Here is a 26,383-nt window from a genome sequence, read left to right as displayed (position 1 = left end):
GCACCGTGGTTATTAAGCAGGCAGTGTGAGCCGTAGCGTGCATAGTGCCTGGGGAAACCTGAACACTCCTGAAGTGTGGAAATACAGTGTCAGAGACTGGAGGACAGTCGGAGTACTGGTACTGCTTGTGTCTACTTCCAGGCGATTATCAGCGCTTTTCTCATCGACAGACATAAACAACTAAACCTCCCGTTAAGCTATAGTGTTTCTTAACCACATAAATACGTACAAGATGATTGCTTTTTAGGGAAAGGTAGGTTTATGCCTTACCCCACCTAAATTTCTGAGAAGGAGAAAGATGAGAAGCAGGGAGAAAAGTCACTTTACACTTCTATTTAGGCCTCATATGAGATTTGGGCTCCTTGGTGGTTGTGACTCTCTAAATCCAGTGCTGATTTACTGACCTGAGTTATCTGGCTTCCCTTGGCTTCTGGAGGTGAGCGAAGGGAACCTGTAGCTTCATCTGGAGAGGGAGGCCTTCCCATCTTCTCTTCCTCTGAGCTTTGTGACCAAGACCTGTTGGTGCATGATGCCACCTGAATCCTCGGGCTCTAACCTTGTAAAGGTTAAAACAGCCTTATGTGCTTTGAACTGTCTCAGCGAAGGCAGGAGAATGAAGGTTAATGTGCAGAGGTCGACACGGCTGAGTCTTTGCAGGGCTGTAATTGTACCGAGTAAATCGAGGCCTTGCAGTGCAGGCCCCAAGAGGCTGTCCAGTGGCTGCTGCAAGGGGGTTGGAAGGGCCAGTCATTTTGGCAGTGCAGACAGTTAATAAGGGTAATTATTGTGCCGGCAATGTACGGTTCAACAAGATACTGCTGGCAGAAATTAAATACAGCTATAACTGGCAAAATAAAACCAGACTTCAGATCTTGACAAATGATTGAAAGCAATTAAGGTACCATGTTCTAATGAGTTTCCATTTATCACCTGAACTGCAGCAGGTACGCTCACCATCAACCCCTGCCCTGCCGCATACGCCGCCCAGCGCAGCCGAGAGGTGTAAGCTTGACAGAGCTGTGGCTGATAGATTTGGGTTCCCAATTACGGTGGGCAGGGAGCGTGTACCCAGTCGTTTAGCTCAGCTGACAGGTGGTAGCTTGTTATCCCCCGCGAACTCTGTCATGTGCAGTCGTGTGATCGCAGCCTCGGATACTATAGGCGTGTCCTCCTGTTGCTATTGATTATTTTCTACCTCGGCCAAGCTTCACATAAAGTGGAGAGGAGAACACAAAATAAAATTATATGGGTAAGCAAGTAACTGTAGAGTAAGCCTTCATCTACCAGCCACTGCTCTGGCTAAAAGCACAGCCTGCTGAACAGGATTTCCCCTTGATTAATACATGCACAGGCAGAGCTGTCTCCGCACATTGGTCTGCAGCTGCTCACTACCCCATAGAAGTTCCTTGTGTGCCTTAAGAAACTTTGCCAAGGTCAGCTCAGGAAAATAAAATCCCAGTGCTCGTGTTAAGGGCTGAACTCTGGATACCTGTCAGCAAGGTACCTACTTAAAAAAATACACAGCGCTTACAAACTGTAAGAGTTAACTTGTGTTTCTTTTCTTCCCCCAGATTTGTAAGAGCAAAGCCAAGGAGTCCCAGCAGTATTATCACAGCCTGTCTATCCGGCAGAGCCTGGCTATCAACTTTAACATCCAGCAGGACTGTGGTCATTTCCTTGCTGAAGTGCCAGTTCGTCTCCTTCCGTGGGAGGATGCTGATGCACCGGAGGTGGAGGAAGAAGAGCGGGAAGAAGAGGAGAAAGAATCTGAGCAAAAGAACAGAGACACTCCTAGCACCGAGGCTTCACAGAAAGACAGCTCAAGCAACCAGGGAACCATCAGCAAGCCCCGCAGCCGCGTTGTGGTCATCACGCGGGAGGTCCCGTACTTAACAGTGGCTGATTTTGTCCGGGAATCTGCACCCCGCCATGCAAAAAGCCCAGATTTATATGAGAGGCAGGTCTGCCTGCTCCTCTTACAGCTGTGTTTGGGCCTGGAGCACCTGAAACCCTATCATATCACACACTGCGATCTGCGGTTAGAGAACCTGCTGCTGGTTCATTCCAGACCAGGAGGCAGCCCTCTGAGCTCAGAGTCCGTGGAGCCCAGTCCCAACACTGCATGCCCAGCCAGATTAATAGTGAGCAATTTCTCCCAGGCCAAGCAGAAGAGTCACATGGTGGATCCAGAGGTCCTACGGGATCAGTCCCGGCTGGCTCCCGAAATCATCACTGCCACGCAGTACAAAAAGTGTGATGAGTTCCAGACTGGCATCCTCATCTATGAAATGCTGCACTTACCCAACCCCTTCGATGAGAATCCAGAGCTGAAGGAGAAGGAGTATACTCGTGCCGATCTCCCCAAGATCCCTTGCCGTTCCCTCTACTCTCAGGGGCTTCAACAACTTGCCAGCTGCCTGCTGAATCCCAACCCTTCAGAGAGGATCCTGATATCAGAAGCCAAGGGAATCCTTCAGTGTTTGCTTTGGGGTCCACGTGAGGACTTGTTCCACGCTCTCAGTACATCTTCCAACCCTGCCCGGAGAGATGCTGTGCTTCAGAACTGGCTGGATATAAAAAGGACGCTGCTGATGATCAAGTTTGCAGAGAAGTCCTTGGACAGGGACTGCGGAGTTATCCTGGAAGACTGGCTTTGTTGTCAATATCTGGCTTTTGCCACTATAGACTCACTTCATCGCATCGTGAGAATCATGCAGCAGCACTAGCTTGTAGAGCCTGTTGCTTTTCATGAAGCGCCCCTCACCTCCACCCCAGCCCTCGCGCCAGCCTGCCCCAGGGCTCACAGTCTGTATGAGTGTTAAAAAAGAGCCTAGGTAACAAAGCCAGCAACTCTGAGCAAATAGGTTCTGATTGGAGAAATCGTGTCCTGTACCCGCTATGACAGAAACTTTGCGCTCTTTGCCAGGCCTGTTAGGGATGATTATATATACATGGCTGCCTTTGGATCAGACAGCGTGTGATTTGATTAGTATCTGGCTGAAAAGGAGAGCAAACTTCGATGCCACTATTTCTACCACTGCAGTAAACAAATTGCCCTCCTCTTCTGGGTGGTTTCTGTCATTTCCATGCGTAGCACTAGTCAGTGAATAGCAGTGGCCGTAAGCAGAGAGGGATTAGCAGTAAATGGGAGATAAATCGCATCCTCTATGCCACAGAACACTCGCTTGCTTCCGTTCCACATACCACACAAAACTTTCTCCCAGCTCAGTCCCCTACCAGCAGGTTGGACTCCTCTTTGCTTTGGTCTCAACCAAACAGGTTCTGATCTTTCTCTCCCACTTTACACCTTGCTTTCCTCCCCACACACAGTTATCCTGCTGGCTGTGGTACATGTCAGCGTCCATCTCCAGCAACTGTTTTCAGTCCTCTTCCCTCCTCCTCTGACTCACTCCCTGCCCATCCCCGTTACCACCACAGATTTGTGATTTTTAACAATACTGCCTTAATCTGACCGTTACCTTGGCTTAAGCCCTCTGCGTTAAAAAGCAGAATACGCACACTTTGCCTATGCCATTTCCTAGGTGACATTCACCAGTCCAGACTGGGATGTACTGTAGCCATAACCGTGTTCCTATGAGAACAATGCAACACGTGGTGGGCAATTGAAATTCCCCTTCCGTCGCGAAAGGCGCTAAAGCCTGACTCGAAATGGGTAGGGCGTGCATAACCTCCTCTGACAATCATCGCCGGGAAGCGGGGATGAGAATAACAGCCACCTCTCCCGTTTTATTTTGGTTTGCTCTTGTCACTTGTGCCATATTGCAAAGCAGGACTGAAATTGGCTCTGCTGGTATGTTGGCAGGAGGTAGAAATGTTTAGAGCTCGTCTGTGTGTAGCTAACAGGCCACATGGAGACACTTTTACAGCAGACACAGTTCTCCGAAGGGTAAAAACAAGGGGGCAAAAACACTGTTGTTTAATTATTGAGGGAGCTGTTAGGTTTGGCAGCCACAACTAACAGTATCACGATCCATTTTTCCCACAGCGGTGTTTGGCTGCGTCTCTCTTGTCTGTTGTAACTCGTGCTTTCTGATGTTGCTATAGACAACACCCGAACAACGGAATGTTGTCAGAATAGCTCAGAGAGCATCGCAGACGGAGTTTTGGACTAGAGCAGGAGTTTATGACTATTAGAGGGATAAGAATCTTTAAAAACTCAACCTGAAGGAGCTTTTTGCTTTTAGAGGCTGCTGCTGACTTCCTTTCCTGACTGAACAGCCATCTCCTACGGAACCTCCGCAGCTGTGCAGGCGGTATCTTTGCTCAGGATTGCTAGGCTCTGAATTGTTTCCTGAATCGCTCTGGAGAACTGATCTGGATGCAGGGGGGAAAAAAGCGATACCGAGTCTTCTGACTGGGTGATGGAAAGCAGACAGCCCTAGTTACGAGCCTGTGCTTCTCTCCTATGGATCTATGTGCAATTCTTGTATGTATTTTTTAAAGCTGTACATTACAGTGTTCTCTTTACACACCAGCCTTTACCCAATGCTACATCTGCAGCCCTTTCCTTTACTTTCCTGGCACATAAATGCACAGATCTCCGTGTGTTCTTTTTATGGATTGATGTTTCAGTGTAATTGTTAAAACTGTGAGGAATCAGTTCACTTCAGCCTTGAAACAAATAGCCACTTTATACAGCATATGCATGCTTGGACCAGCCGCGTGGAAGCTGAACAAACAGTCCTGCAGGCTTGAAGTCAGCAAAACTAGCTCTGGAGCCGGAGCGTACCTTTGGAGGGGCCGAAATGTCTGTAACGCTCCTCTCCGGCGTCAATCGGAGCTGAGCTGAGTAGTGTGTGGAAGCCTACATCGATTGTGCCGTAGTATATAGACTGTCTAAAGATGAATTGTTGTTGTTGTTGTTGTTGAAACTTCTGATGATTATTCTTCTGTTTGATTCACCTGTATCAGTGAAGGATCAGGCAAGGATAAGGATAATATATTTTAATGTGATAGCTATTATTTTCTTTCTCCTTTTGGCAAAAAAGGTTAGGATGGCGGCGTTGATGCAGAAAGAGGACAGTGCATTAAAAGCCCAAGTGCAATGTATGTAGTTGAGGTACTTCTACTACATCAGGAAAGACATTTTCTACACTACTGCTGAGCAGCTCATAGAAGAACCTCTGAAAAGAATCACACATGTTCAATGCAGCCCTGCTTTTTCTGCACGCGGGAGGGCAACGCTCTCGTAGCTTAAACACACCCCCCGAGCATGACAAGTTGCTGACGTACTCTCTGCTAGCTGTTAGTCACAACGTGTTGGGCTATGAGTAGGGCTGCTTGTTCTCTGTGGTCTGGTCTTGTGTTTGTTTCATGGTGTGTGTGCATAACTTCTCACCTAACTCATATAGGCAGTACGAGCGACTCTCGGACCGTTTGCTTGTTCCTTGAAGCTGGCAGGTGTTTCTGTCTTTACGGACACGCCTTCTCAGTGTCACCTCCATGTCAAAGCATGTGCAAGGCTGAACTTAGGATGTTTTGTACGTGTTTAAGGCAGATGGTCCAAAGCCTTTGTATCTCTAGCTACCTAACTTCAGTTTGTATCTCGTGAGGAAACAATACTCATTTTAGCTCTGCAGTATAACGAAGCATGGATAGATGTTCACTACCAATCTCTTTCTCGTGCAGCACTGGGTAAACTTTAGCAATTTGTAATGTTGTGTGGTGGTTGTTTCATTGTTTTTCTTTAAGAAAGACTGGTCAAAGTAGTCGAATGCAGTCTGGCCCGAGCTGTTCCTGGGGAGCTTGAGGCTGACTTTGCAGATGATTGTGACTGTGTTTGTGGTGGTTCTCTATCCTGGCAACAGATTGTGCCACATAAATACCCGAGAATGTATGCATTAAACTGATTGTAAACAAATCCTGAGAATGCTACAGCATAATTGCTAAGCAAAAGGAAAAAAACCCGCTCTGCTTGTAACTGGGATCCTGTGCGTGACAGGAACAAAACCCCTGGCTGTGCATGTTCTAACTTCCTTGAGTATGTGCACAGATCTTGAATTTGTTTTTTAGCAATGTCGCACTTTCAGTTGAGCTCAAGAAATAGGAAGAGCTGCAAATCTAAGATAACAGTATTGACTGTAAATATATATTTTTCTATTAAAAAAAGCTGTCATTCAAATATTTTTGACATGAACTCTAAAGATTTTTCCAATGGAAACTAATTTTTGGAAAAATCAAATGCTTGTTTGAAGAATTGCGATGAGCGGTTTCGGATCCGATTAGAGCCATTAAAACCCTCTCTGATGTTACAGAGAGCACAGTGATTGGATTCACCATGTTTAGTGCCTTGTCAAAAAACCTAAAATGTAGCTGGTCAGTCAGTGGAAATCTTACTCTTTTCATAATAGCCCCTGAAATAATACTGCCCACATTAGGATGCAAGAGACTATAAATTAAATGCTACTGAGTCGATCTATTCAGCCAGATTTGGTTGGGGAGTTCATGTGAACAAGTTCCTTGAAGTTGCTTGTAGTACAGCATAAACCCAAAGTAACGAAACTGTGGGCTTCCAAATTTGGGATCTGGACAGGGAGGGTAACGGCGGCTAACAAGTGAAGTGGTCCGGGCTGACCACAGCATCTAAAGAAGCCTATTGCTTTGACAATCTGCTGCAGACACTCAGCTCCCAGGAGATGAGGAATCTGATTAGTCTGGAGGAAGTGGCCAAGGTAAGATGCGCAGCTCCCGCTCTACGTAGGTGGTGGATGGTGCGGCACGCTGCGCTCTGTGGTGTGAAACACAAACCTTGGTTAGTGCAGGAGTTCTGAAAAGCTTCTCCTGAGCTGTACGGAAAAGGGGTTTGGTTAGTATTTCTTGAATGAGAATTAACTTACTGGTTATATTCAGCACCTCAGATCTGATCCAGTCAATACACATAACCAGGTGAATATAAGGAGAATCTATTGGTAAAAACTGGCCTGCAAAATTTCAGGAATGACAGAATGTAGAATTTTATTCTGGAGCTTTTGGAAGACCCAACAGTAGAAGCCTGGTCTCACTTCAGTATTCAGATGTGATGAAATCAATAACTCAAGCGAGGATATCATGTTGCTGGCCCACAGTCAAGAATGTGTGTAGCGTTACAGGAATGTTCCACCTTAAATCTTTTCCCCCGCCCTGGCAGCACCCACGAGGTATGAATGGATCATCTTGATGTTTGAACACTGGGGAATTTCCCACATATTAGAAAAATGTATTATTTAAATAAATCACACGTGTTAGGGTTCAGCTACTTGGAGAATTTATTCAGCAGCTTCACACTGCAGGCCCTTAACTTCAGCACGTAAAAATCCTTGCTGCTGAGGTAGAATGTATCTGTTTCTCAATTCCTGTGCTGAGCTGCTCCACCTAAATTATTTTTTCCTTCATTTCTAATAGCAATCAAATTCATATGTAAATATAAATTAAATAATCCTGGGTTTATTTAAACCAGTTGTAATTTTTCTGAGGGAGATAACAGAAACTCAATCAGACTTGTTAATGCACTTTCCTTTCCCCAAATGGGAAGTAAGCTGTTTCTCTCCAGGAACAGTCCGTGACCGTTACTCCCTGTGTGACCAGGCATCTGGTTTACTTTGATTTTGCAGAGGGGATGTTGGTTCTACTAAAATTTCTGCACAACTTAGAGCACAGTCAGAGCCCTTCAGTCCATGTAGAGAGAGAGATGTGATGGTGATGTAGTCATGCGTTAAGGTTACACCAGAAGAGCGCGGATCAGAATTAGAAATACCTCTAGAAAAACACACCTGTGGAAATAGCCTGTAAACACTCCTCTGGATTCCAACCGCTTCAAGGGAGGAGTGAGTGCACACAAAATACTTTCCAAAATAAATCCCGGGGAGAAATTTCCGTAGGGCACCCTCTGTTCTGAGAGGAGGAGCAAGTCTTTCCGACTGCTGTGGCGCAGAGAATTTCTAGTAGACATCTGTAGGGATTGTGTTATCCACCTGGCTGCAGTATTAGAAGGATGGTGATTTTTATTAGAGTCAAATGCAATTGAAGTCATGTTCCTGTAAGTCTCCTTGCATTGCTGCTCCGCTCAGCATCTAGTTGGAAACCACAGAATGCTTTCAGATCAAGCAGAGCTGCCGGGGAGAAACGAAAGACTCAGCTTACCTGTACATAAGCATTTTACCACTTGAGTAAATTTGAAAATTTGGTTTGTACTTCAGACTATAAAGATTTTTTTTCCATAGATCCAAGGGGAAGATTTCAGGGATTTAGAAGAGGTTGGAACTTTTTTTATAAGGAGGAATTATTTGTTCATACATATCCATACATACATATATATATGAGTGCGTGTGGACGTGTTTTAATATATATATGTATGTATTATCGACTTTTGTATCCCAAAAGCATTCTTTGCCCCTCTTCGCTTGAAAAATATATATATTATATATTGTATATATAATATATATTTAAGGTTGTGTAAATTTGAATATGGTCATTTCTTAAACAACACCTCTTCAGAAATTACTCTCAACTTCTGTTTCTTTGTCCTTTACATTGTTGGTATTAGAAGGTTTTGCAGTTGAAATCCTTGGGTTTTTTTCTTTTAAAACTTAATTATGCTGAGCATTTAAGAATATGTTCTTGTTTTTAATAAAAGTGGGATTTTTTTTAATTAGGGATTCCAAAATCGATGGACTTTTATAAATGGGATTTTTTAAAAATCCCTTGAATAAGGGATTATTTCCTTTTCTTTAAATTTTATTTTATTTCAACTCCATTCTTGTGGACAATTTGTATTTGGAATTCCTGGTTGCATTGCTTTATCTGGTGCTTCATATTGATATTTACACATTTTTTTATATATATAAATATATAAAAAAACTTCAAGCCTTCCTTTGTGATCAGGGGCAGTTACACTCCGGTTTGCTGTGGTACTTTGCTGTGTACTCTGTGGCATTCATGTTACTGTGTAAATAAACTAGTTTTATTACACTCAAAATCAGACTTGCAGCTGTGTTGTTTTCCTCTCTTCCCAGGCAATTAGATGAAAACACTTATTTCTGAGGGAAGTGCCTGTGGCGAGGCCAGCAAAAGCTTTTGCTGTGGGAGTAGCCAGCTGGTTTGCAGCAGCAGGTAGTGTCCAAGCAGGTAGGAACTTCAGCTGATGAGACTGATGCTCAGCACCTCCACCGCAGTGGCTGAGCATCCCAGCGGCAGGAATTGCGGGTTCTTGGGACATCGTGTCACCTCCCACCTCTGGTGTTTTCCCCAGAAGTCTCACTGTGGCTGGCGCTGTTTTCAGCTCCATCTGGACCAGTGGCGGCAGTAGCAGCCCAAAACTACACTGGCCACCAGTGGCTGCTGCTGATTGAACCGCTGTCTTGTAAGGTGGTCTTGGGGAGAAGTGGCCAGACATGCTAATGAAAACAGAGACCGCTGCGTGTCCACGCGGGGGTACCCTTACTACTGAGGGAACTGAGCCCAAGTTAGCGATTTCCCTAGCATGGGCAGGGTTTGAGTCACCTGCTCTGAAGGCATAAAGTGACGCTGATGTAAAAATTTTATACACTGTGCCAAAAGCACAGGATGCCTCTAAGGCAGTTGCCTGTGGTGGAATTCATTTTGTGTCTGATCCGTTACCTTGAAGCTTACAGCCTGGTGGAGGGGCTGCGAGAAACAGATGGGATAATGTGCATCTTGCGCAATGGCGCAGACACACTTCAGTGGCAGTGAGATCAAACAGCTCAATTTTGTCCCCAGATTTGATAGGCAGCGATGGTGGATGCAGATGCTAATGTATTAGCATAGAACAGCTGACACAGTGGAATGCAATGCTGTGCTTGGGCACGACAGCCGTGCTGCTCACTAATAGTCTCTGAAGGGAAAAAACCTTGAGAAAAGCAGTCTGGTTCCCACAGGTATGTCACCAGTTTCAGTGTGATCTGAACTGGTCTCGAATGGAACTGCTACACGCCTCTCACATTCCTTGCACAGTGTTTTGAAGCCTTTCAAAACCAGCTGAACCTATTGTCCTTACTCTTTGAGGAGTACACAGCTAACTCGCCCCAGAGGTGTCAGTAAATATGTAACACGTTTAACAGCCTGACATATTTCGGCTTTGCCGGGGTAATCCCTGTTCACTTCAACAAAGTGCCATGGACTTAGCTAAACGGAGCTAGATTATGCCATTTGTCAGTGGCAATCACCACTCTGGAGGGAAAAGATACACAAAAATACACTGAAACCTTGTCAAGACATGATAATTATACTAGTTTAACTAAAATCTGTTTTAAATTAATTTAGATATGTCAGTGCAAACTCTCTTGTGGGTGTCCTTAAGCGGTCACAGTCTGGCATTCTTATTTCAGCTTGTGCCAGACATGAACGCGAGTGAAGCCAGCAGATGCCTAGTTTTGGCTGATGCAAGAATGTCTGTATCGGGTTTTTTACCAGCTCAGAAATTCATGTTATGGCAGACAAGCCCTAAGGATCTACGTTCCTCCACATTATAAACCTGTATTTTTTAGAAGCTCACCATGCATCGCTCGAGCTCAGCGGGCTCCTCCTTTTGGCCGAGTTAGGGAGCTGCTGTGCTGCCACCTATCACAGAATCACAGAATCGTAGGGGTTGGAAGGGACCTCAAGAGATTATTGAGTCCAACATGTGAATCGTACCATCCTCCTTACCCGGCAGAGGTTTTACCCAGAATTGGATAGAAGCATCTAGCTAAGTTAAACATCAGCTGCGATCTACCCTGAGGAGAAAGACTGTAGTTTCCTTTCAGCTCGAAGATAGGATTCATAGCTCAGAGGAGAATCATTTGCATTACAGCACCTCGTTGGGCCTCCAACACCGCGGAAGATGGAGGGAGGCTTCTGCAATCAGCACAACGCTTAAATAAGTACAGAAGTTGTCATCTGACAAACAAAATGCTGGGGGAGCCACTGTCAGGGCAGCCTGGGGACTTGGAAGCAGATTTGGCTCTATCAAATCAGAGGAATCAGAATTTTTGTGGCTATCGAGCACACTTTTTCCATCAGCGCCTCCTCACCCTCTTCTTTTGGGTCCTTAAGGTGTTTCTTTGTCACGCTGCAGCCGGCAGTCAGGACGTGCTCAGAAGTGGATGGATGCAGGCAGTGACTGACAGTAAGTTAAGGTGAAGTCCCAGAACTCTCTCCTGCATTTTGTACTCCAGAAGGGGAAGGAATGGGAATGGGGAGGCTTATTGTGAAGGTCTTTACCAAGGCCTGTGCTTCCCAATACGTGCCAGTAAGGCCTGTTCACCAAACACAGAGAAAGCTGCTTTCTAAGCCTCCTATGTGGTTTATAGATGTTGGGACGGGCTGTGTCACTGGCATTGCCCAAAGTACTTGGCTTATCACCCTGGGGTGGGAGAGCCCATACTCCCCTGCACAGTGCTGTGCCGCACCGGTGTACAGCGGGGCTGTTATAGACCTCACGTCAGATGCTCGGGTTTGCCTGATGTCATTGGAGCCTGAACAGTCTAGATTAACTGCAACAAACGGCAGCAGATTAACCTTAAAAAACATGAAATCCCTGCAGTTTATCTGCAAGCAGCAAGCGATTACCTTTGCACCTCTCCAAAGCGCAAAAGGACATAAAAGTTCTTCTAAAGAAAACGGAGAATTAAATCAAGATAATAAAATTCTCCTGGCTCCTACATGGATATTAAACTTAAATCAAGTTCCTGTTGGAAAGGAGCCAGGAGTCTGCCCACGTACGGCCACCACCTCAACCATCAAAAGAAAAAGGATGCTCCATAACCTGTGAGCCATTCATGCAGCTTCCTGTGCCCAGGGAAGAAGGTGTCCTTCCAAACTTTTTCCACTTCTATTGCTGGACAAAAGGTTTATGCTCTGCCATAATAACTAATATTCCAGATGATGCCTTTGTGTTTGTACAGGGGCTATTGATAAAGCTGTGATCACAAGGGCGTGCTTCGGCTTCATACAAGGAAGAGCACCAGGATGCCAGATGATGTTGTGGGAAACCACGTGACAAATGTTTTAATGGCATTATTTATAGATGGTTTCGTACTGTCCACTGCTTCATAAAACCCAGACTTTCACCACCACTGATGCTCTTGCAGCAGCGAACCACTCGATTTCCCTGTGGCATGAAGCATTTCTCCCCCCTATGTATCATCACCTTGAAGGTTTCACGTCTCCTTCCCCACAAACCTCAGCGCGCAGCCCTACTTTCTTCAATGCCATGAGAGAGTCGTAGTTTGTGTGTTCTTGAGGTGATATGGCTTGAACTGGAGGGCTAGCAGTAAGGGTATCGGTATCCTGTAGCAACATCAGAACAGACTGCAGCTCTAGCCCACCAGCACCTTCTCTGTTTGTTCTGGGCAAATACCTCCACTCTTAGAGCCTTGAGTTTTTAAAAATCTGGGTGGATGTTCGGATTAGACTGTTTAGTCTATTTTTTTTATTAGGAATAATTACCCTGTGTTTATCTAGCTCAAAATTTCCTTTGCTGTTTTTGTCTGGTTTTTCAAATAATTCAAATCCATCTGGAGTCTTTTACAACCTTCTGCAATTTATGCTAATCTTGAACAGATTTCACTTGGTGATTAATCACTTCTTCCTGCAAATTAGCAATCGGAAACATTGAACTAAGACTAGTTTTTGGACGCAGTTTTTTGTCTTCTCTAAAGAATTTGTACTTGTTACCAAACTTTAGTTCTTTACCCACAACTAAAAGGGGTTTATTTTTCTCCATTGACCAAAAGTAATAGAAAAATAGAATGTGAGGTTTGTGCTGATGTTAAAGCACTTTACAAGGAGAGCATATTTCCTCTGCCACAGATTCAGGAACTGATGCACAGCATGGCAGGGAATGTGTTCAAGGACACAAGGAGCTACTGGGAGGAGAGAGGTATGCAGGAATACAGGGCCCATTTAACTAAAACATCTCCTAAGGTATTTCTACTTAACTAGGTGCTATTCACCACTGACTCACAACTGTCCCCTCGACTTGAGTGACTCCACTGATTAAGTCTATAGCAGAATGATCTTTTAAATAGAATTCTAAATACATTTTGTCTATTTTAAGAACAGTTGCTCAAATGTGAAAGTAACAAGATTACACAGCCTCTAAAAAGAAAGGAATTCAATGCTATGCTACTGCAGTAGTAGCTCAATCTGCCCTGACATCCAACATACATCTAGATTGAGACCAGCATCCTTTGCAACTTCACCATCCTCTTCTCTTTCCAAGCATGGCCCCCAGAGGACCGTGGTCCCTTCTGAGATGGTGTATGATCCCTTTCATCACCACTTCCTGTGTAAAGCACACTGAAGTTAGCTTCAGTGAGAGCACTGGGAACTTAGGCAGAGCGTAATGGCAAACCGGAACATGGCAGGACACTACGTAAACCTTCCTTTTGGGTAACTTACAAAACCAGCAAGCTGTCAAGGCTCTTTCCTCTGCTTTAGTCAACAGGCCAAATCTGTAACCCTCATACTGCGCTGGGTATCGTTCCAATACTGATGTACTGGAAAAATGCCATCTGCTAAGCAGCAGAGCATGGGCTCCATCCAGCCTGATCACTCAGGCGTCGGGAGCAGTCACAGGAGGAGGGAGGTGGAAAATAACCAGTCCAACGCTCCTCTGGAGCAACTGGCTGACCAGAAGGGCTGTCATTATACCAGCATTGCAAATTCACCCAGAAAAGACACTTGACAACTACCTACCTACTTCAGATGCATTCCCAGGGTGCTATTTGTGAAAAAAACAAACGGAGATGCAGCACAGTCCTCCCCACAACGTAAGTCCCTGTCAGACTCTGTCAAGCACTGCCAGATCTGGCAGCCCTACAGCTGGCAGCCCTCAGTCTCCAGAGAACAGGGGACCTTGTAACATAAGTCAGCCAGTGGCAATCAGAGAACGGGCCAGTGGGGCTGGCTGGTAACTTCCTCACAAGCTGGTATGAAGCGATTGCAGAGCTGCTCCACGCTGCTCCACCTACAACCTGGATGTAGCTGCATGCTGGAAGTTTTCTTGCCAGCCCTGAGACCTGCACTGGCCCAGGACTCTGACAGGTAAGTACCCTGTCCCCAAACAATAAGGAGAGCAGCTGCCCCATAGGAAGGTTACCAGGCAGCCAAATGCTGTCCACCTCCAGTCAGAAAGAGAAGGCTGCAAATGACGCAGCCAGCGTTCAGCAGAACTACGCCAGCTTATCCCACTAAGCAACTAACTTACAAATCCCATTAGTAAGTTTAAATAAGTCTAAGAGGAAATGATGTTAGATTTACCGTAGACCTCATTCCTCTTGGAGTTCTGTCAATAGTCTCCCTGCTGCGCTGAGCCTGTCACCCCTGGCTGACACCGCTGGCCGTGCATCTTAGAGACTTGTGCTAATAACAGCCACTGGCAAGAGTAACTTCCATGATACGTTCATTAATGTTGTGTGTCTGTAAGGCTCTCTTCTTTTCCCTTCTCTTTCTTCCTCTTTCTCTTTTTATTTTTTTCTCCTATGATTCTTTGCCAAATTCTCCCCGTCAGTTATTAGCTAAATGCCAACTCATTGTGTATTTGTTAATCAGATTATCTGCTAATACCTGCCTAAAGCAGTCAACATTGATTAAAAGAAAGGGTGGCCATTATGTTATTTTTAATACAAATTATTTAGGTCCTGAGGCTGAGATTGAATTAAAGATCAAATTAATGATGGATTGAATTAAATTAGAAACATCTGATGGCAATATTTCCTCCATCTCCGAACTGCTAGGAGAAAAGAGTGGTATGGCTGTGAATCAATGTTTTTCCATGAAAAAGGTACAAAGAATGGCTTGTTTTAACTGGACCCAGGAAGTGGCCCTTATCACGGATCTAGTTAGATAAATGCTCAAAGTCTGCAGCGATTTCGAAAGGGAACGTAACATGATAGTAAAAGATTCTATCTGAATACTACCCACAAGGTCACTGCTAGCTTCTTTCTCTCACACCATGTAGGCTAGATTCCCAAAGCATTATCTGTCCCCCCACACCCTCCCACGTGGACATGTGTACACGATGGCTGCGATAGAGAGCTGAAGCCGTGGGCACACATGGTCCCTGAAGGCAAAGCTGTGTGCCACGTTCTGGATGCAGGCAGATTTAACACAGCCATCCAGGTAGTAAGATTACTTTTTTAATAATTTTATGTTTCCACACTTCTCAGAGTGTCTTAATGAGCAGTGTGATGTGAAAAATCCTTTGCAAGTTTGTAATTTGGATGTGTTTGTTAGTTCTAAATAGTGCAGGGAAGGAAGATTTCAAGTTGCTCTCTACAGGGACCAATCAGCGGGCTCAGGACGTCGTCTGGACTAAACTGAGCTCCTTGGTTTTAAAAGTGGTCTTTCTAATCCTACTTCTTATCCTGCTAATCAGCAACAATCCCATTGCTATTTCTGCCCTGACCCTGACTTCATCATAGATGTGCTTGTGTAGCACCACATTTCTGCCATTTCGGTGAGATTCTCCACTGCTTTTGAGAAATACTTTCACTGACTTTGATTGACTGTTTATTATCTCCCGATCATAAATGCTAATTACATAGCTGAGAAGATTGGCTTGCCTTTATTGCCATACTTTCACATAAAAATGTAGAAAATTATTTTTTTATTATGATTTCAATGAATTTCCTTTGTACTTTGATCCAGTGAGTGCAGAGAAAAGATTATTCTTTCCAGTGTGGTTAAATGCAAGTGCCTGCTTTAAAAAAGCAACAGGCAAATCACAAGAAAACTCTTGGCATCCTGAAGTTGTGACCTAATTCTATCCTTCACTGTGTTTTCTCCTCTCTCCAAACCATCCCAAGTTCAGAATAGCTGCCCTTATGCAGAATGATTCTTCCCTCTACTCAAATAGGTCACTTAAAAATAAAGTCCCGTAACCGTCCGCGACACAAAACAGCCAGAGGGCTCTACCCAGGCAGCGCAGGGCTGGGCTCTGGAATGCTTTACATCTCTGGAAAAGGCCTTCCTTGTGGTAAATGCAGCTGTTGTTTCCATCGAGGACAGAATTACTCTTCCCTGTTGATTTGAAAAATGAATTGGAATTACAGTCGGGACAAATGCCTGAGCTCGGTGTGCCGCTCACTGGCCCGCGGGAGTTCGGATGCGCAAGGAGGCGGCTGTTGGGATATCCAGATAGGCATTTTACAGAGGTGTGCATCTTCTGTCTGTGGAGTCTGAGTGGAAATGAAGACAGCTCTGCTGAAGGCCACAGAGCTACGCCAATTCGAAACCTCTCAGCACCCAGTTTATGTCATGCAGATGAAAGATGTGAAAGGAGCAGCTGTACCATACTGTTACATATGTGCTGAGTGTGTCAGGTGGCGAAACGCCATGACCACGAGCCTAGGAGCTCTGAGACAGTTAAAGGACTTTTAGCTATACAACCTCAGAAGTGAGAAGCTCTTAATAAAAAGGCTGTAGATGCCTGGCAAGGCTGTGCTATGATGGGACCCACAGTACAGCCTGGAGGTACCAAGCTTCAGTGGCTGCCCACCCAGCAACCACTTGCCTCAGCAACTGTACCACACACCATGAGGTAAGCAAAGGATCTGCTGTGAGCAGGAGGCTTGCTGGGAACAGAAAGCTCACATGCCCCATGTCTGTGTTGCTTTGTCCCCATGTTCTGGGTGTTCAGAATGGGACAGGGTGAGAAATGCAACCTGACTGCCATGGTACTGTGTTCCTTCCAGGGCCAGTAAAATGCATCCGTCCTCAACACCAACCTGCCACTTGCCATAAGATGCTTTTTAGTCTCAAGAACAGAGCAATGGGATTCCTGGCCCTTTGTGGAGAGACCGTTAGCACTCCAACTGTTGGCAAGAGCAAGGAGAACAAAGGATCATTGGACAAATCCAGCCTGGTCAGAACTGTCCTTGTAAGTATATTTCAAGGGGACATGGTTATTACAGTTGGGAATTTCCAAATCGATCTTTTGTCTCTCTTTCCACTGGGTTTTATTGTTGCTTTTTTAACCAAACCCAATCAATAACACTAGTATAGTGTATGTTCTCCCTATTGCTTATTTATAAATGTATTTTTAAAGCCCATACTAATAATATGCCACATCTTTCACTACAGAGAAGTTCCCAAGGGATTAAACCGCCGAAAAATGATGATGAAAATATGAGTTTTCACATGATGAAATATAGATTTCCTCAAGGGTTTATGGAGCTGCTGGCTCCTGTACTTACAAAGCAGTTTGCCCGAATTAAATCACAGCATGAAGCTATACTTCAGCAAGTTCTCTGCTGTTTCAAAGCATCCTCACAGCCGCCTCGCAGGCTTTGCAGCCATGCAAGTAGACATATATGTCATGCCAGGCTGTTTCAGAAAGCAAAGGACTTTGGACATTGTGGGAGGGAGGTTTTATATAATGCAGGATCATTGGCAAAAGTGAGTTCTCTGATCTGCATCCTTCCCTTACTGCTAAAACAGATACACCTCTCTGCTTCAGGTCATCAGATAAACTGCCGGCATTCTACTGTTCCTCATCCCCAGTATTGAGTGGTTTTGTAATCAGATTAGTCTGCTGTGCCAAATGATAAGAAACTGTTCTGTAATGAATTAAGAAAGCTGCTATATGGGAAAAAAAAAATTAAATGAGCCTTAGCAACAGCATTTCATTCCTGCAGCATTTCTGTGATTACTGCTGGAGGAAGAACTTCATATGCTGTATCTAGACACAGACACATGATGTTTTTGCTAAATCCATGGGCTCTCCTGCCGAAACAAAGGAGATATATTTTCTTCAGCGGTAAGGAAACTCATGTAAGTGATTCAGAGATCCACAGCTGCTGAGGTGATTGCCTGAGATGCGTGGGATATAGAGGATTTATGGGGTAAAAACATTATATTCCAGTCAATTACTTTGGGTTTATGATGAAATAGAACTGTACTGAAATCAATGGTACTGGGTGTAATACATTGGAGAATTTAGCTCCAAATATTTTTACCAGCTCCTCCCTTACAGGAAAACTAAAACCTCTTGGTTTAACTGCTTCTGTGACAAGGCTGCTCAAAATCCATGCACCCACAAACAGTTAAGGCACCCAAGGATAACGCTTACCAATGGATCACCCAGTTCCTCGGGTTTGTGGAAGTAAACACCAACAACCAGCACCCTCACACCCTCCCGCACAGTGCGGTCTGGGCAGAATTCATACAATCATAGAATGGTCTGGGTTGGAATGGACCCCAAGGGTCACAGAGCTCCAACCCCCCTGCCACAGGCAGGGACACCAACCTCCAGGCCTGGATCTACACAAGGCTGCCCAGGGTCCCATCCAACCTGGCCTTGAACACCTCCAGGGACGGGGAATCCACTACCTCTCTGGGCAGCCTGTTCCAGCACCTCACCACTCTTTCTGTAAAAAACTTCTGCCTAATATCTAATCTAAACCTTCCCTCCTTTAGCTTTAATTCTTTAATTCTCCTGGGTTTGTTCTGCAGCAAAGTGACCGTGGCCTTACATGGGACAGCTGCAAAACCAAAGGCACAGCGGGCAGCAGAAGCGAAAGATGCAGAAGACTGAACTGCTGCCTCAGCCAGGCAGGAAGATGGGCAGCCAGGAAAGGCTAGGTGCCAGGTAATGATCTGTGTGCTTGCTGACTATCACCAAGCTTTGCCTGTGGAGCCCTTCCCAGACAGCAGCAGAGCATGCCTCCATAGTCAGACATGAGGGGGAGGCCACAAGAGCCAGCAAATCCTCACGCTCATCTGCACAAATAATGACAAGAGCCAAAACCTGGAAATACAAATGAAAGCATATTTCTGCCTTTGTGAGGCTGCTGCAGCTGGTAGTGAGAACATAAGGAGCAGGTCTGCTGGGAGATATCGACTGACTCGCTGTCTACAACGTGGCAAGGTACATAAATCCCTGCTTTGGGATCCTGCTGTGCAGAAGTCACCAGATGGTGCTGTACATACAGACTTGATAGTTCTTTATCTTTAGGTGGGGGCATGAATCCTCTTTGAGGAAATACGTTTTCTTGTGATTTTTGTGTAGCTTTTCCTTTAAAGTTTCATTTGCATCTTGCTCCTTCAACCTCAGATCACGTTTTGGTGAAGCTGTTTATTCAGAACTGTCTCGGTGTTGGGATTTTTAAAGAGGAGTTTACAGGTGTTATGTTTGCAGCCAGGCCTGCAGAAGGTACAGAAATAATGCATGAGTTGTGCTAAGAAAATATTTAGTTGTATCATTTTTATATAATTTATTTTTCCTGCAACAGGAAATACATATGCAAAGCCTGAGAATCTTCTCCCTCACAGTGGACACATGACATCATGACATCAGTCCATAAAACTGGTGCCACATAATAAAAGAAATCTGCTATCATCTAAAAATAAAGAAGAAAAGAAAACTGGCATCATTAATAAATCTTAGGAGAATGTGGTGAGGATTAAATAATACTAGTAAGGTACTCAGGTTTTTCAGATTAAAATAACTTCAGAAGAGCATAGCATTGTTATCTATTATTAATATAGTGACAGCAGTATCCACCTCCTACTCCTCTTCCCTCTGAAATGCCATAACTACCCTACTTCAACTAATCAATACTTTTAAGACAACTGGCACAAATATTCAGAATATGGATTCTCTTTTTCTCCATCACCCTTTAAAAAAGGACTCATCTCACTAAAATATCTATCAGAACTCGCATGCACTATGGCTTTGAGTATCCGGAGAACAGAAATTTATACATTTAGTAGAGCCACGATGTGATTGTCTCCTTGAAATTTCGAGAAACGCCCAGTAGGTGGCAGGGAACAGCCCTCCAGGGAGTGAGACACCCTCAAGGTGAAAGCCTGCGAGCTGCTAGAACACGCTCAGTGTTGGCAATTACATGGTTTTTATCTTTTACCCATTAGGAACTAAACTCATTTATTCCGTTCTTTACAGAGAGGAAGAGAGAACAAAGCCACATGAGGCTTTCATAATGCTGCGCTCAACCGCTGTGAGAGATGGTATAAATACAGTAGTGCTTTAAAGTAACTTGTCATTCTCATAAAATGTATAATTATTTGAATCATTTATTTCCCCAAATGAAGGCTATCGCTATAGGTCCCCTTGCATAAATCAAGAAGGCCATTAAAAATAGTTTCAGGAGGAGAGCAATTTGGTATGAGATGAAGGTCAATCTCATTAGATCTCTGTAGCAAGTACCCTAATAACATCCTGGCAGAAACAAGGTATCTCATTATAGAAGTTGTATTTTGTTTGAAATATTAGGTTGTCATTAAGTGAGCACTAAAATACACATAATAGTGGACGACATAAATTATCCCCCTGAAAAACTGGCCTACACAGAGGTGCTAAACTGATGCAGAGGGTACTATACAAAGCTTAGTATTCTCTCTTTTTTTCTAGCTGGATTCACCTGCTTCATACCAGTTTGTTCTGTTGCTACTCCTGGCTACAGAGCCACAGTTGCCTTGCTGGAATTATACCGCCTGCTGATTTTGGGCTGCAACTCAGCAAACTACAGCAGGTAAGGAGGATGTTTGATTTGCGTTGTAACACTTGAGGGGGACTAAGTATCTGTCAGCTGGGAAACACCAATATTTAGGAGAGGAGAGAGACTTTGTTACAGAGCACAGAAGTAAACATTGCTTTTATAAATGCAGGAGCAGGAGTTACTTTCCCTATAGTTATCTATGCCCATTTGGAAAGTATCAAGTATTTTCTTTTCCAGACCTTTAACTCTGCTGGAACCACAGCCTGGTGTATGAATGGGCTTAAACACTTGTCTGGAGCTATGTCACGGCACTTAACACCTGGCAGGGTTACGCTGAGCATCTGCTCCAAGCCAGTCAGTAGTAACCATGAAGTAACCATAATGGTTACATAATGGAATTAGGCGGGATGTCTCTGGGAGGCAGCTCAGCAGTCACAGTAGGAGTGCTTTTTGCAGAAGCTCCAGACCTCCTACATGTCAACTGAAAACTCATAATACACCTCTTGGCTCACCATATTCCTGATAAGGTGTACCAACAACCTCGGGAAATTGGGAAGAAATCGGAAAAAGGGGTTACGTGAACTTCCAGGTACCGCATGCGCTTTAACACCCCATTTCCTCTCCATACAGCAGGGTTAACGTTAATAAACTGCAAAGATCGTTGCTAAAAGGTGTGTGGACAAACACAGATGCTAAATCCTGGAGGGGTTCATAGCAGCTACAGATGGCACCAAGAAAACAGTTTGGGAGTGCTGGTTGGCAGAAGCAAGAGTAGCCCTGCTAACTGCTTTGTGGTGATAGCTTGGTTTTTAGGGAGTCTGGAGGGTTCTTTTAGAAGATTTATCCATTTTCCACACATGATAAAGAGCAGTTCAAGGAATTAAATATTTAGATTATATTTTCTTCCAAAGCACTTCATCTGCATGCTATATAATGAGCTCTGGCAGTGGTACGTAGCATCTGAGGCAGGGGGCCCCCACAACACCTCTCAGAGACACCCCCAAGTCCCTGTGTCACTCAAGCCATGGCCTCAGGATGTGCCACCACATAACCAAAATGAAGTCATACCCATCATGTGACAAGGACACAGGGACATGCATGTTGAATGATGTGCAGAGCTTATACAGGCCAAAGTGAAAGGAAGCCTCTTTGATTTGTCTTTCTCCCTGTTACTGACTTGGTGTCTTATCTTTACTTCAGCTCTGAAATCTCCCATTTTCTTTGTGAAGCACTTTTTCAGTAGGTAAAACACTAATAGCTAGGCTGAGAGAATTGCAAATTGGCATGAAGTGGATGCTGTAAAAGGGAAAAGGCAATACAGACATAGGGAATACACACAAGGAATAGGCATGGCACAGTACAAAGAGCACAAAAGCTTACAGAGGATGATGTTAACAGTGGACTTCTGAACAAAACCAAACAGCAAGTGATAATGTTTTACACAGTATCTGCTTACAGCATGTTCAAACCCCTTCCACTTATATGAATTTAAAGAGTGTGTGTCTTTTATCATCATTCTTGAGAGACATGTGGCTCTAGTTAACAGCAATGACTGCACTGGAGATCTCTAAGAATTCATGCACACCTTTGGGTGAGAGCTGCTGGGAACAGCAACAGTTTAGATTCAGGAGAGCCCATCTGGCCAAAGACCGAAGCTGCTCATTTAGAGTCCTCTATGTTTAATAGATTGAGAGGTGTCCATTTCATCCTCACCCCCTTCTTTCATATGGGATGAACTATCTGCTCACTTTCTATTCAGGAGGTAGCCTACATCACCAGCCAAGACTAGGCAGAAACCAGTGAGTATCAGGTAAGGTGAAACACGTTCCAGGTTCTTGGAGGGTGAAGTCTGAAAAATGTTTCTGCTGAAAGCAAATAAACAACTCGTATTTGCCTCCTGTTCCTTGCTGCTTAGGCATGGCCCTGGCAGGTGGGTTGGTACACGTTCCCCTGGGGACCATCCACCAAACAGACTGGAGAAAAATCCAGGTTAAAAATATAACTTTTTTTTCCTCTGAGTTATTTTTTACCATAATCTGCTCCCTCCTCTTGGTCTCCATGGTTACACAAATACTTACACCGATACCTTTGTCACTGCCATGTGAAGAAGGGTTAGGGAGGATGGAGACGCCAGCAGAAGGCTGCTGAAGCCCACACTGCTGCAGAAAGGGAATTCTCATCAAAGTGTGCTCTGAGGCTTCACAAATCTTTCCTGGACATCACATCCCATCCTCCAGCCACTTCTTCAGCAGTGCCCAGCTCTTTGTGAGTAAAAAAGCATCACCCTCCCTTCACACAGTTGCACTGGTCTGGCTGGGCAGGGAGTGAGGCAGCGCAGGGACAGGGATGTGTGCCTGCAGGTGTGGAGACAGAAGGGCTTTGTTAGCAGGCTCTGCTGCCAAAGGAAGAGTAATACTACACTGAAGCCATTCTCCAGGACATAGATCCTGAAAACTGAGCCAATTGGAGCTGGCAGGGAGCTCACCTAGAGAAGTCAGTGATGGGGGAGGGAGAAGGTGCTATTTGGAGTTTGGTGCAAAGAACAGAAAGGACAGGGCCACGGTTTCTTCCTTTTCATCAGAGCACAAAACAGCTGAACTGACTTCAGTTGCTTTCCAGTGTAAGCATAGGCTCAGAGGCCAACTGACTCCTACTTCTTAATGACCACAATGTTAATATGTCTCTGGGGGAGCTGCCAATAGCAGGGACATGTTTCCAAAGGGAATTTTTTTGTTATCTTGATTTTTTAGCTATTCTATCAGTCCTTTGGATCTATAAGCAAATTGTTTCAGAGCCTGTGTCACATCAGGCCTTCAGCTTCAAACTGCTTCTCTGTGGTGCTTCTCTGAAATCTGAAAGGTCTCCTTCCAGCATGTTGACACTTACTGTGACACCACGATGACTGGTGTCAAATGTGCCTTAGAATAAATCAGATTAGAGCATGCAAACATCCTGCATGCTACCCAGTGTATTTAAACAGGGGCATATTATCACATAATTGGTTCCTGAAAATGAAGGCAGGGTATATGTGTGTATGTATCTCTCCATTATTGACAGTTGTGTTTCATGTAGGTTGAGTCAGATGACAGAGATATGAAGAAAAGATCATCTCAAACTTCTTTTCCCCCTTCCTCAGTCAGAAATGGTGCTCCTGGTTCCTCCTACATCCCTTCTGTGGCAATAAAATGACCCTTGCTTCCAACACTTGATCATTAGCTGGAAGCTCACAGTGTATGAGCCCATCAAAAAGTGAAGAAATGCATGGAGTGACTCCTATGAGATCATTTACTGCCAGTGAAGGGCAATGAGTGGATTGCAAGTCATGGCTGGCATTCCTGGGAGCTACAAAACCAAATGGGTGGGAATCAAAGTGGTAAGAGATCTCTACTGCTCCAGAACACATGAAAAACTGAATTTCTCTACTGCTGTCCTTCCTACATAACACTGACAGTCCCAGTTCCCACCTCTATTCACTGGTTTACAATATTCTGACAAATGGATTCTCTTGTTTGCAATTGTCCCCCCCGCTCCTTTACTCTGCAATCATGAGACCCCACCTGAAGCACTCTGTCCAGCTCTGAGGTCCTCAGTACAAGAAAGACATGGAGCCATTGCAGCGAGTCCAGAGGAGGCCACAAAGATGATCTGAGGGCTGGAGCACCTCTCCTGTGAAGGCAGGCTGAGAGAGTTGGGGTTGTTCAGCCCAGAGAAGAGAAGGCTCTGGGGAGACCTTGTTGCATCCTTCGAGTCCCCAAAGGGCTGTCCTGGAGAGGGACTGATTACAGAGGTGTGGAGTGATAGGACAAGGGGGAATGGCTTTAAGCTGAAGGAGGGGAGATTTATATTAGATATGAGGAAGAAAAACCTTTCCAGGGAGCAGGGGAGGCCCTGGCACAGAGAAATTGGGGCTGCCCCTGAATGGTTCAAGGCCAGGTTGGATGGGGCTTTGGGCACCCTGGGCTAGTAGAGGGTGTCTCTGCCTGTGGCAGGGTGGGACTAGATGGGCTTTGAGGTCCCTTCCTGCCCAAACCAGTCTGGGATTCTATAATTCTATGACATCCCTTGCATACATTTCTGGTACACAGTTCTGCAAATATTGCTATGATGATAGTCACAAGCTGAATGGTGTGAAAAGCTGAATAAACATTCTTTGAAGAATTTCAAAGAGCCTTAAACTGTATTAAAGACAAAAGCACATCTCAGCAGTCAAGCTACTTGTCCACATCAAGAAAGGTGGAGAAGATCTAAGCAGCGAAGCTGTGCTGGAGACAGTTCAGTCCGATTCAATCAAGCCAGCTATTGAAACTGCAGCCAGTTTTCAAGCTACTTGTTACAACCTGCTTCCAGCATGCCTTGCTCCCTGGTCTCCAGGGAACAGCATTGCCTATCCTCAGTTCAGCAAGCCCGCCCTCCTCCTCTACCTGAGCAGACCAAGAGCCAGAATTTCCTGCCTATATCCATATGTAAGGAGGATGAACAATTTCTGATGGCATCTTACTACTCACCCTCCTTGGAGGGGAGACAGCACATGTCTCCTCTCCAAGCATGAAGTCCGAGCCCTTTCTCGCATCCTTTTCAGCCACTCCCAGTTATCAAAGCTAGATGCAAAGATGAAACCCAGGAGTGTTCACTGAACAAAATGCACACTGGTGTGAAAACAGAGAAAATTAATACAGAAAATCAGAGCAAACTGTTAAGTTTAACGCTGAAATTGTGTAACAGCATTGTTGTACTAAAATCTTTGTAAAAGTTTTTAAACACCATTAATTCTTTTTCTATCAAACTCCTCTTAGAAAGTTGTATCAACTCTTAATGGAATTCCTCATAGTACAATCTATACATGCTTTAAAGAGTACTATATGACATAGAATTGTAATATATAAAGTACAAACAGCACATAAAAAAGGCAGAAATTACAAGGCATGGTCACACCCCAAATGCCATAAATGCAAAACCATATTAATATTACAAACAACTTTGAGCATAACTTCTAGGCATATAAATTCATTTTTGGTGACAGAAAACACTCTGGTAAGGCTTCATCCATGAGCATATAAGGACTCGAGAAGAAAGCTGAAAAAAGACTTGGTATCTCCATGGTATCCAGGAACTGGTTCTGGATATAACTTCCCAAAATTGTAGGAGTTAAAAAAACAACCAACCCCAAACCAACTTTGCTGCCATGGAAACAGAACAGTGGAATAAAACTGATTGCTACTTGTCTGCCTTCAGAAGACTGATCCCTAAGAACAGTAGAGCCCTCAATAACATGGGTAGTTTCATTTCTACCTGAGAAGGACCTATCTTAGGAAAGGAACAAGAAGAAGCTATTGAGCGAGCTCACCAAGCAAGGAAAAGCAGCTCGGGAAAGATAGGTATTTCTGGGGAAAGAGCAGGATTAGAAGGGAGAAAGAGAATAAAAGAAAGATCAAGGGGAAAGATACCATGATGCCAGTAGATATAGGGAAGTTTAACTAGCAAACAAAGCCTTCACAATGAAGGGCTGGTTTCCTGGGAAGGTCTGGTTCCTTGCCAAAGAAACCTTATGAATAAATAGGGCAGGAATTACTGGATAGTGTTACCTTGCCCTTACTTGCAGACACCACAGGCAGACTCAGCTTGTGGAAACCACATACATCTTCTCCCAGTTTCTTTTGTTACTTTTCCTCTGCTCTTCACTTGCGAATCCTGCCCTCTTTGGATGCATCCAAAACGTCCCTCTACTGACCCCTGCACCTCCCTCACTGTTTGCTGGGTTGTGCAACACGAGCTGTGCTCTTTTGCTTCATGGGAAGCCTCTATTCTTCCCGCTAGACAAACGTCCTGGTTGTAAAACTCCTGCCGCTCTCATTAAATATTGACTCTCCCTGCCCGCCACGCCTGGAGCACAGATAAGGTCGTCACCGGGAGCCAGGTTCAGCTTC

General features: G+C 44.6%; 1 protein-coding gene across 2 annotated transcripts in view; it reads left to right on the top strand.

Moving 5' to 3' along the window:
• The window catches only part of PEAK1 (pseudopodium enriched atypical kinase 1), a gene marked incomplete at both ends in the record, with an annotated part of 31,509 nt that extends 28,783 nt beyond the window's left edge, over nt 1-2,726 (top strand). For both annotated transcript variants that reach the window (XM_084267793.1, XM_084267792.1), the window contains one exon: nt 1,572-2,726. In XM_084267793.1, the coding sequence (XP_084123919.1) occupies nt 1,572-2,726 (1,155 nt within the window). The remainder of the gene's footprint in view (nt 1-1,571) is intronic.
• Between the last annotated feature and the right edge of the window lie 23,657 nt (nt 2,727-26,383).

The sequence above is a fragment of the Gallinula chloropus genome, assembly GCF_964237585.1.
Source record: "Gallinula chloropus genome assembly, chromosome: 9".
Taxonomy (NCBI): domain Eukaryota; kingdom Metazoa; phylum Chordata; class Aves; order Gruiformes; family Rallidae; genus Gallinula; species Gallinula chloropus.
The sequence above is the reverse complement of the archived record's forward strand: the minus strand, read 5'-3'. Positions and strand labels throughout refer to the sequence as shown.